This window comes from Aphelocoma coerulescens, chromosome 2 (assembly GCF_041296385.1).
Source record: "Aphelocoma coerulescens isolate FSJ_1873_10779 chromosome 2, UR_Acoe_1.0, whole genome shotgun sequence".
Classification (NCBI taxonomy): Eukaryota; Metazoa; Chordata; class Aves; order Passeriformes; family Corvidae; genus Aphelocoma; species Aphelocoma coerulescens.
Genome location: NC_091015.1, coordinates 54,874,159 through 54,886,635, shown reverse-complemented (window position 1 = coordinate 54,886,635; position 12,477 = coordinate 54,874,159). Strand labels below are relative to the sequence as shown.

Sequence of the window (12,477 nt, the reverse complement as noted above, 5' to 3'; positions counted from 1 at the left end):
CACTGAGACCTTGGCCGTATTACAGCTTTTGATTGTGTTGTATGTCCCACCTGCAAAGTGTGCCTGACACCTCTGAGACAGATCAGCTGTGCCAGCCATGAAGTGTGAAATCCATCTTCTTTTTTTAATGCTCATATACAAGTTCATCTCTATGACAGATTGATCTCTCTCTATAGGACCATGCGATGGATGGTAGGGCAAGCATGACTGACAGACCAGGAATTCAGTGCTGTGTCCTCATGCTTTTTGCTTTGCTCTGTGCAGGGTGAACAGCAGGACTTCCAATCCTATTACAGATGACCTGGCTGGAAGAACTCTGTGGAGCCTGCCACAGCGATAAAACAGCGAATTCAGAAGAAGGGATAGCCCTAGCAAGGCAGCTCACTGAATGTTATTTGCACCCTGCACCTTTAGAAAGGCTGAGAGAGTCCAAGTGCTGTGCCCTGGAGTGAAGACAAGACTAGGTCAGTCACTATCAGCTGAGTCCAGGAGGTTGTGAAACTTGATGTTAGATATAGCTATGCAACATTGTGGAGGTGACTGAAGGAAGCTGATAATTTTAGGCAAAAAAAGACAAAACAATATTGAATGTTCAAGATTTCACACAGTTAACAGCTGAGTGCTTTTGCTTAAAATCAGCACTAGTGATAAGGTCCTAAATGAATGCAGAGAAGCTGTAGCATCATTCCTTCACAGAATAAGCTATTTCTGTCACACGCATATCTTCTTTTATTCTGTAACTCAGCTATGTGAAAATAGGGCCTTCTTACTCAGCAGATTTGCTCTCTATCAGAGTCAAATCTGCTGACTTAATGGCAACCGTAAACTTTTTTATTGCTTTATAATCCTTCAGGAAGAATGTGCTAGATTCCATTTCCAATCGTTCATCAGACAGAACTGATTACTGAAGTCTAGGGGAGAACCAAATTCTGTGTAACTTGTACTTGCACAGCTGAGCAGGTGCAACTGAGTGCGTCCGCACACTCTCGCCATGGTGGACTAAGCTGGAATAGAGGAGGAGTTTTCTGACCCCAGCTGCCTACCTGGCCCCTCTCCCAGCAGTGGTCACAGCTGGGAGGGCTTGCTGGCTTGTGAATTATTTATAGAAGCACTGCATTTTACAGACCAGACTGCTAGAACAAATTGACATCAATTTGAGCTTAATCTGATATCACATGTATGAATACCCACAGGGTACCATTTATTCTGCCTTGTCATTACTGAGAAATTGAGCAGCATTTCTTTCCCACCGTCTCTAGTCCAATGCATTAAAAAATAAAATAAGAGACCATGCCTCATCTTTAGGGGATATTTAAGCTATATTGACACCTTCACAATTTTAAATGCCTACAAACACTGCATTTTCTATCAAAGTATGTGTGTCTGTAAATGCCTATTTCATACCGGTTGCCTATAATATTTCTATGATAATCATTATACCATATTTGAAGAGCTTGCTTTGAAAATCTAAACTACAGAAATTTTAACTTCTGTTTTCAACCACATCATTGTATTAATAGCCATTAGTACAGAATTAAAGACTACCCAGAAATATTTCAATGGATTTGAAAGTCAGAGGATAGGAGCCAAACAATGAAAATTTCCATAAAGAAAACATATAAAGAGCTACTACAGATAAGTAGGGGAATTATAAAAATTTTTAAGGATGCTAGATGACACTTTAAATGGTGGCAGGTCTCATTAACTGAGATAAAACGATTTTATTCATTTAATGAGTGAAAAAGACCTAAGCTACTAGAGAAAGATTGAAAATGCACAAGAGGGCAGTGTTTTTTAACATTTTAGTGTTTTCCCCCAGAGCTGTGGGCTTCAAAGTCATGACTTCGAGCTTCCTAACAATAAGCCTGTTATTTCTAATCACACTTTTCAGATCTTTTAGACCAGCCCTTGAGCAGTCCTAACAGAAGACTGAGCAAAAGTGGCTTCTGATTAACATTAAAACATTTAAAATACATGGTAATATTTATAAAGGAGTTACGATTTCCATATCAAACCAAAATCCTAACTTGACTTCATGGCTTCAAAGCACCTAATGCTTTACCTTGCATAGAGCTAAAGCAAGAGAACAATTTTGTGCATGATGATGAATTTGTTACAGTCATCTTGCAGTCTGAGCACACGTCTAAGCACTGCACACACCCAGCCCTCAGGGCAATGCTGTAACAGATCTTCACATGTGCAAAAGTTCTTGAGATTGTATATGGTGCCAAAGGAATTCTCCACAGTCTTGCAAACTGCTTCTACAGAAAGCAATTTCGATTTTCTTCTGCCATTTTCACTAGACATAGTGTTTCTTAAGGGGTTTTTTTCATTGAAATTACAAGGTTTTTTCTGCAATTTACCATATTTAGACCAGGCTACACTACACAGCTTTTGTGCTACTGCTCTGTCACACCAGAGTGTGAACAAAACACAATCCAAAGTAATGCAGCTACAGAATCACAGAATCCTTAGAATAATGCAGGTTGGAAGGGACCTTTGGAAGTCATCTGGTGCAACTCTGTTCTCATATCAGACCTAACTTCAGGTAGTTCAAGGCCCTGTCCAGCTGAGTTTTGAAAATATGTGATGACGGAGATGCCACAATGTCTGAAGTCAAATGGTTCCAGTCTCCTCACCTTCCCTGCCAAAACTATTTTCCTTCTGTCCAGCTGAACCTTGCTGCAATCCATGACTGTTGCTCCTTTCCTTTCTCCGTACATCTCTGAGAAGAGTCTGGTTCTATCTTCTCTATAAACCTCCTTTAGGTAGCAGTAGATAGGAATTACATTCCCTCCTTAGCCTTCTCTTCTCCGTGGTGACCACACCCAACTCCCTTAGCCTCTTCTTGTATGTCATATGCTCCAATCCCTGACTGCCTTAGTACTCCTCTGCTATACCCTATTCAGTTCGACAGTGTACCTCACACTGGGGTGAGGGGCTCAAAACTAGACACAATATTCCAGTCGTTCCTGAATGATGAGCAGAGATAACCAAAGCTGGACATGGCTTTGCTAGTGGAGTACACTGTCATGCCAGCTGCTGACCCACCTCAAACTTGGTGTTCATCAGGACCCCATAACCCTTCTCTTAAGCTGTAACCCACCCCACATAGATGGCACAGCCCCAGCTGTTCTGTTGAAGTCATGGTAAAAGATATGCACAGCTCTCTCCTCATCCACAGATGGAATCACCTCACCATAGAAGGAAAGCAGATTAAGTTGGGCATAATTGTCTCTTGGTAAATCCATGGTAGCTACTCCCAGTCACTTTATCTTTCATGCCTAGAACTTTTATGTGTCTGGTTTACTTAAGTGAACCCTAACTCAATTCTGCTCTACAGTGGGTAGGATCTCTTGCCTTCAAACTTTCATACTAAGCACAGACCTTGACAGCAAAGGCCAAGGCAAATACTTCCTTTCTACTTAGGCTCTTTGTTGGATTTTGCATCAGGCCAATGTCTTTCTTGGTGTTCTTTTCAATGTATGTCCAGAAGCTCTTCTTACCACCTTCACATTCTTCACCAGTTTCAATACCTGCTGAGCTATGACCTTTCCATTATCCATACTGCCTATCCAGTAAATGCTTCTATACTCCTCCAGGGGTAGCCCATCCTTACTTCCACTTCTCTTGCACTTCTTTTGGTCTTAAGGTCACACAGGAGGTCCCTTTTCAGTCCAGCTGGCCTCTTTCCATGCCTTTTTTTCTTGTATATCAAAGTGAACCACTTACTTTCCAAGAAAATCTCCCCTGCCCTGTGATCTTACTTTATACTGACAATGCCTCAGGCACTGTAGTTAATGACATTTTGGAAGGTTGAAGAATTTGACTAGCAAAAGAACATTTTGCTGCTGTGTGCTACAGCTCCACTAGGCGGCTGATGGATTAGGATTGTAAAATCTTTTGTAGAATTAATAAACCTAAAATTGTTTTCAAGGGAAAACTTTGAAATTCTCTGCTTGAAGGGATAGGACCTCTGAGAGAAAGGGTCTACTTTGAAAGGCCCACTCCGAGAGAGAAGAAACAACCTTCCTACTGCAGCTATACAAGCTGCAGACAACAGTGAAACATAGGTACACAAATCATCTACATCCAATATTTCAAACACAGCTTTCGCTGCAAACTACTGCACAGCCAAGAATGAGTTATGAAAACACATTACCTATTTTCACCAAAATTAGGAAATAACTCAGGGAAATATTCTGCTAGCTGCAGTAACTAGTCCATCTTTTTCTGGCTCACAGCTACTTAAATTCTAGTTTTGTAGCAAAACTACAGCACTCAAGTCAATTCAGTGACATATATATTTAGGCTCCTCTTTTACATCAAGTTTTTTACATCACACTTGTAAAGAATGAACTTATAGGAGTTGTGAGCAGAGAAATTACTAAGCAGTTCTTCTCATGGGGCCATTCATTTTGATTCAGTCTATTCATAGATCATAGAATCACCAGGTTGGAAGAGACATTAAACATCACCAAGTCCAACCCATGCCCTAATATCACCTCAACTAAACCATGGCACAGAGTGCTACATCCAATCTCTTTTTATCCAGTCATCTCTGCTGATGGGAGAACAGGACAGAGCATGGACCAGTGTTTCATTGTTCTGCCACTAGTACCCTCCAAGCTCAGGATGACATTTCAGGGTACAAAAGAGCAGAATTTCACTAGAAATGGGGATGTTAGACTTAGAACCTATCTGAGAGGACAAAGAACAGAACAGCAGATGACTCACCTTCTTCCATCAAACTTTACCTCTAACCAAAACAGAACACAGTGAAATAGGCTATAGCAGCATCATCAACAAGAGTAATTAAAAGTAAATATATAAAATTCATTAAATAAAAAATAAATTCACATCAGATAAATATACTGGTGTTGCCTATCAAGAAGTTTTTTGTACTGCTCAGCTCCAATAATACGGTGACTTATAGGAGTGCTTAGTTTTTTACATATGCATGGTTCCACTGAAATTAATGCTATTACTGGCAGGAAGTTACCTAATTCGAAATAATAGCACTACACAGAATGCCTTCAGTTACTAGTTTGTGCATGCTTTTGCAGGCTGGAAATCTACAGCAGCATTTTATCACTTGATCTGAGCCAGTTAATACTCATGCAATAAAAACTTTTGTATGAACATGTACAGGAAGTGCAACTCACTGTGAGAAACCAAGTACTGACAAAGCAGGGAAATTCAAGATTATTCAATGTAATGTTCCACTATCACAACAGGGTCCACTAATACTCTTGCAAGTCAAATGAAATATGAAAGCTTTTAACAGAAATATATAAGGCTTACTTGTGTTTTGTCATCTTTAGATCATGGCAAAAATGGCTGAAGAACCTTGCATAGAATAAGTGCATAACTGCATGCTCCTTTCCTCCAATGTACAAATCCACAGGCATCCAGTAGTCTGCTAAGTCACTATTAAAGGGCCTGAAAAAACACAATTACATAAAAAAATACAATGTTGAAAAGAAAGATCAGTGCTACCAAAGTAGCTCATCATCCTTAACTGGACAACACTGTTTACTGGAAGTAATATGTGTGAAATGAAACTTCAATTTGCTATCAGATCTTTTTAATTTTTTAAGAAGTGAAATGCTTACTACAGACAAAAATTAAATTTCTTCTGAGATGCAGATTCACAAAAAGATTATTTTCCTATATTCCAGGCAAGCAATTACCTGAGAAAGCAATGAAAACGTTTGATTGCTTTTTAAATGATTTTTTTAAAAATAGCCAGTGGCCAGCTTTAAATTTTTTAGTATTTAGCAAGCTTTATATACAAATAGATTAGAGTGAAAGACAAAAACACGACCACTCAAAACCAGTTGATTTTTTCAACTGGCAGTTTGCATTGTTGCCATTAGGGGGCAATGATGCAGCTGAAGGCTGCAGAACCCTCTCTAGAATGAGATGGGTCATAGCACCCCAACTGAAGGATGCTCGATGAAGTGACAGTAAATTTGTCATTTACAGCATATTTACTATGTCGTTGGAGGTCACCTGAATGGTTTCCCAGAATTGCTTACTGCTTCATTACATACTTCCATGTCTCCTGTAGTGGGCCTGCAAAACACCTTTTGTACAGAAGTTCTTCTCTAATGTGTGCTCCAAGCCCCGGCTCTAACAAATCTACCTGTTTTGTCAGTCTGTCTGATTATTCCATCTGTAATTTTTGTTATAGCGACACTTTTTTCCTTGCAGATGAGCCCAGAAGCAAATCATGGATCTGGGATTCATGTCTTTGGTGGAACAAATCAAACCTAACTTGTTCATAGGGTTCCAGAATCAACAGAGTAATTCTCCTGAACTGTAGACCAGTGAAATATGGTTTATGGAAATGAAGGGTTTACATATGCGTAGCTTAGTTAAAAGAACTAACTAAATAAATCAAATGCAGGCAGCAATTTAGTGCAGAAGTCCATATAAATGTCCTAATTTCAGTATAAAACAGATGAATCTACCTGAAGCTGTTACTTTGACAGTTGGATGTTACATCCAACTATTTCTTCTTCAACTTCTGGAGAAGTCCCCCTTGCCCACACACAAAAAATACTTCAAACTGTCATGGAGGGGAAGCAATCTGCCTAACTCAGTTACAGTAATAATATATTCATGCTATCACTAGAAAATATTAAAACTGACATGAAATAAAAGTGTTCACAGAAGATTTTTCTCTAGTTTAACCAAACTAGTGCTGCAAATACAAAAAAAAAAATTGGCCCAGCAATATTAAATCACGGAGTAGATGTAGTATGTTCCCAGACACTGCTCTGCACAATATATAAACAAATATATGCCCAAACAGCTCATCATGTGGTATCAATGTTTTGAAATGCAACTCTGCCTTGTCTTCCTCAGGCCACATAGTAGGGATGTTGCACTAATTCCTCTTTGGAAAAAACAGTGCTATCAAGAAGCACTACTACAGGCAGACTATGAAGCAGAAAAACAGTTAAATAACTACATCTGTCTTCCCACACTCTCCATGCTGCAGACACTAGTCCATAGCACACGAAAAATCTCCTTTCATTAATTATGCATGTAGTGGAAGTGCTGACACAGCAGGAGATTGCTGTGATGCCTCTTCACTTGAGGTCTGCGCACAAGGAAATGGCAAGAGTCACCAGAATTCCAGAGGAGAGAAGTGAAGGTGCCATGCTTGGCAGCTGGATGTTACACTGGACTATTCCTCTTCTTACCAGTGGAACATCAGTGCCTGTCCACACACCGAACTACTCAGTGCATTGCTGGGGAGGGTACACTCCATGCAATTTACCAGTCTCAGAGTCACTGCAGGCTGTCATTCCTGATGGCAGCCCCGACTAAGGGCTGTCTTCAACTCAGCTGAACATTTTCTCCGTGCCCTGCCCCATAATTCCCTTTCATGCAAATTTCTGGTCCTTGGTCCTGTGCTTACACAGTTGTGTTTACACATCCTGCTCTTCTAGATCTCCTGACACAGGAGCAATCAAATACCACATCTTTAGACCAGCTCCATATATTGTCCTGGTTTTGGCTGCAATAGAGTTCTTTTTCTTTTGAATAACTGAATAACTGGTACAGTGCTGTGCTTTGAATTCAGTATGAGAATAATGTTGATAACACACAGATGTTTTGGTTGTTGCCAAGCAGTGCTTACCCTAAGTCAAGGACTTCTTGGGCTGTCATGCTCTGCCAGAGAGCACGTGCACAAAGAAGCTGGGAGGAAGCACAGCCAGGAAGGCTGACCCAAACTGGCCAAAGGGATATTCCATACCATAGACTGTCATGCCCAGTATATAAACTGGGAGAGTTGGCTGGGAGATGCCAATCACTGCTAAGGGATGGGCTGGCATTGGTCAGCAGATGGTGAGCAATTATATTGTGCATCACTTGTTGTCCTTGAGTTTTCTCTCTCTCTCTCTCTCCTTTTCACTTTTTCACTATAATTATCACAATATTTTACTTTATTTCAATTATTAAGCTGTTCTTATCCAACCCATGACTTTTCCTTTCTTTTTCCTGCTCCTGATTATCCTCCGCAGCCCACAGGGTGTGTGTGGGGAGCGAGCGAGCAGCTGTGTGGTACTTAGATGCCAGCTGGGGTTAAACCACAACATTTACCCTGTGCTGTGCTCAGGCCCAGAGGGCACATAATGAGGGCACACAGTGCAGGGGGTTTACACTGCCAATAGACTGCAAGGGCAGCTAGAAACTGGAAGCACCAGAGTGTGCCCTTCTGTTCTGTGTAGCAGGTTTTCCCCCAAGGCCCTGTGCCTGCAGCCCTCACCTGTCTGTGTTGTGAGGGTCAGTGTACCTCAGGTAGTACCAAGCGGAATCAACAAATGTATCCATGGTATCGACTTCTCGCCGTGCTGCTGCTTTGCACCTGAGCAAGAGAGAAGGAGAAAAGCTTTTCTTAGGTAAGTTACAAGCTTGGAAAAAACTCCAAACAAACATGGACAGAGTGGCCACAAAGACATTCAGATTGAAAACTGAACAGTCTGAAGAGTAACACGTTCAGAAAAACTCCAACAACAGTAAAAGGGCGGAGTTCTTCCCTCTCCCTCCCAAAACATAGCAAAAGCAAGCCAAAAAGAAGCCTGAAGAGCCATCACATCCAGCAACAGAAGAAAATGGCACTGCACAGGACAACCCTCTCAATCCTGGAATTTTTTGGAACTGGCGTTTTAAAAGATACAAAGCACAGACAAGCGTACTTTGCCATAAAGTTAATGGGTTCTGAATATATATCACACTCATTAGGTACCAGCAGATTAAGCAGAAAGGTCAGGTGGTTGCCTCTCATTGATTGTCTGTACAAAATGATCTTTGCAGATTCCATTTATTATCTCTAGAAAAAATTAACTTAGTTTAATTTCAGCTTCCACTGAGATCAAATCTCTTCTAGACCTTGTAGCACAATTTTAACTTGTGATGACAGCAAATTGATTTTTGCTTGTAATTATATCGGCAGCCCTAAGGAACAGTTTCAAAATAGATTTTAGAAGCTCAGGTTACTTTCTGTTAATTTCTCCTTGAATATTCATTGTTTGTAGGAGCCAATAATCACACTTAATAAACTTCCATTTGTTGTAAATGATCCCTCTTATAACTCTTACTACTAAAACAATGGGATTATTCTAATGTCAACGAAATTTTGCAATCTGTGACACTCTTGTACATAAATGCCATTGATTATATGTAACAAATGTATGCAGTTTATAATTGTATGTAAGTTTAAATGTATGTATATGTATAATAAGTGTACATAATAAATGAGGACTGGCTATTTCATATTTTCTATATTTAGTCTCTGATCAGGCTTGATGAGTGAGATGCAACATGTATCTGCTTGTCTGCCTGATACTTCAGCTTGGCTTGCCAAGGCAAGTTTACAAGAGCATCACCACCTAACATTGTCCTTTATTCTGTCTCTGTCCCTGGTCCTCCTCTACATCCAGGTTTTATTTCCAACGAAAAGAATGTAATAAAGGGTTTTACTTCTAACTGCTTTTTAGTGTAGAATAACCATTTTATTAAATTGTACATATAAGCAAAGACTTGGCCAATGTAAAAGAATGGCTTTTCTGTCAAAAGCAAGAATACTTTGAACCATAATTACATCTGCTTCATGCCTCTGTGCTCTAAATGGACATGGCTCACTAACACAGAGAAGCATGGGCATCTTTCAGAGTTTATACAATTTATATCAATATTGTGATTACAGGCACAATACTGTAATCTCATTAGACAATCTTCAGACGACTAACACAATTACCTGGACTTGTATAACAAAGAATAACTTGGGCATCTCCTCCCATTTATGATTGTTAACATTATTGTCACTCAAATACTCAGACTTTTTTATCTTTCCATCTGGCTTTCCTTATTAATTCTAGACATTAAATGGAACTAATAAAAAACCCTATTACTGGAGAGAAGAACTAAAGGAAAGGATGAGGTAGCTTCTCAGAGGAAGGAAAAGCAAGGATGACTATGCACACAAAAGTAATAGCTCAAAAGATTTGTAACTGTAGCAGACGTGGATGAGCAATACTGACGATAGCTGTCAAATAGGTGAGAATCAGGAAAACAAATAAAGATGAGAATTTAAAAAAAAAGTTAATTTCAGCAAGCTACCATATTTTAGGCTAAGAAAAGAATCCTGAGTGACCTTATTTCTGACTAAGCAAATGCCTTTGACTAATTTCTATGCAAGGCAGCCACAATAGCTATCCAGAAACCATAAGGATTTGCTATACATCAAAAGTATATTATTGCCTGGTAAACAAGTAAATAATTTTTAACTAAGGTTATGGGGGAAGCCAAGAGTGCACACAGTGACTTTCAGTCACAACAGGAAAATTTTTCAATTGAAATTAGGAATTGTAGACCAAGGCATTTCTAAGGGTTTTACTAAACCTGTGCATCTTATTCAGTAAGGCTTCACTGCAAAGATCACACTTTAAAATACACTACTATGTGCAATTTCAATAGGCACATCTGAGAAGAAATTTTCTATGCAGAAACCTGGAGTAAAGATCTGTTTTACAAAAAATTACATGTTATCAACAAAGTTCAAAATACATGTTTCCAGAGAAACAGGGAACTGCTAGTATTAAAATAAATTTAGACGTTATGAATCTGCTGCATTAGCAATGAGAGCCCTATTGCCATTTATATGTCTGATTTTCCTGCCTGGCAGCCTGATAACACACTTCCCATTTGGTCAGTCTGCTAGGAGCAGCAATGCATGGCACTGCTGATGAAAAACTTCTCTGGGATACCTCATGTTCTACATGGGTTCCTCCCACAGAACCTATATGCAAACTTCAGTGTACAGAGCATCTAAGCAGTCCTCAAGATTACACAATCTCTTACTACATAATTTAGACTTTTTATTTCTTAAACAGATGGACTACAAGCAATAAGGATTACAGGAATGACAAGATGCATTTACTATCATATCTGAATTACATGCTATCTTTAATATACAGTGAATGTAATTCTTCATGATAAAGATTTATACAGCTGAGGGAACACTTTGTTGTTGGACTCTTGCAAGAAAATGAACACAGTGCTAGTTTCCTTAACAGGAGGACTAATTCAGTAATCATTATAAGCTTTGTATGAACACTGGTGATGAAAGATAATTAAAATAACTAATAAATGAAGTGAGAAACACTATTAAGAAATGGGATACAGGGAGAAGATCATTCTGTTTTTCCTTTTTTTCTTTTCTCTAACTTAAAACTAATGAGTTTTGTTTCAGCTTGTTTATGAAAAAATAGCAGTGGGCATTGAGTGTGGCAAAAAAAGGGTGTTTTATAGAGTGTATAAAGAAATAATCCCTGTGCTGGGTCAAACTAATCATTCTGGAGTAGCATCCTGTCTCAGACCAGTCAATTGCCAACACTTTGGGAAAGAGCACAAGAAACAGGCAGGTGCAAAGTAATCTCTCCCAGGCTGCAGTAAATACAGCACTGGCTTACCTCGGACAAGAACAGTTCACCCATTCTGGGGCACTTTCCAGAGGTGAGGCTCCCTTTCCTGTGAACGTGGTTACGTTGGGCAACACCACAGGTAAGTCTTCATAAGGCACGGGAACAGTGCCGCACGTCTGGCAGTGAATGATTGGAATGGGCGTTCCCCAGTACCGCTGTCGAGATATCAACCAGTCCCTCAGTTTGTCACTCGTTAGGTCTCCACCTATTCTTTTATTTTTGGCCTGCTGAGTAATAGCTTTTAAAGCCTCCTGCCGAGTCATGCCAGTGATCTGATTGGAAAAAAACCAAAACAAACCCAGAAGAAAAAATTATACTTGCTGCCAGTGGAAGTGCAAGAACAAACAAAATCAGTTTTCTGAGAGTCAAATGAAATTATAATTTCCTTCTTCTCACTGGATAATGTCCTGCTATCCAAGAGACAATTCACATACTGGCTGCTCATTTGAACCTTCTTGCTTAAAGGATAATATTCTTGATGGTCTGAACAGAACAAGGCTGAGAGTCTTGTAGACTCTTCAGCCTTTATTGGCAGATATTTGCATTTACTGCTGATATCTTTAACAGCTGCTGTATGCCAAAACTTTCAGAATTCTATCATTAACATAAGGTAGAGACTGAGGAAATGCAAGTGTTAAAACAGCTTTCCTTCTCCTAGGCTCACTTGAGCATTTTCTGTTCTTGCTTTCACCGTAACCATTTAGACCCTACCTGGGACATAATGTGTCTGCTATTAAAACACATATTTTCAAGAGTTATATTTAAAGATAAGATTTCTATGTCACTTGAGGCATATATGTTACTACAAGGGCTGAAAACACATTCCAATGAATTTGTGGAAGAAGGACTAGTATGTTCATGTTCAGCTTAAAAATATATTGAGACTATGAAATAAGAATCAACTTTTAACTCACGTTAAATTATTCAGTTTCCATTATACAACTGAGACAAATACAGAGGAAAGTACAACCTTCGG

At 39.4% G+C, this 12,477-nt stretch overlaps 1 protein-coding gene across 1 annotated transcript in view; it reads right to left on the bottom strand.

The window, feature by feature from the left end:
* The window catches only part of LARS2 (leucyl-tRNA synthetase 2, mitochondrial), an 84,883-nt gene that overhangs the window by 23,123 nt on the left and 49,283 nt on the right, over positions 1-12,477 (bottom strand). Inside the window, exons 12-14 of the mRNA XM_069007539.1 lie at positions 11,490-11,773; positions 8,285-8,383; positions 5,305-5,442 (exon numbers count right to left, since the gene is read on the bottom strand). Coding sequence (XP_068863640.1) covers positions 5,305-5,442; positions 8,285-8,383; positions 11,490-11,773 — 521 coding nt within the window. The remainder of the gene's footprint in view (positions 1-5,304; positions 5,443-8,284; positions 8,384-11,489; positions 11,774-12,477) is intronic.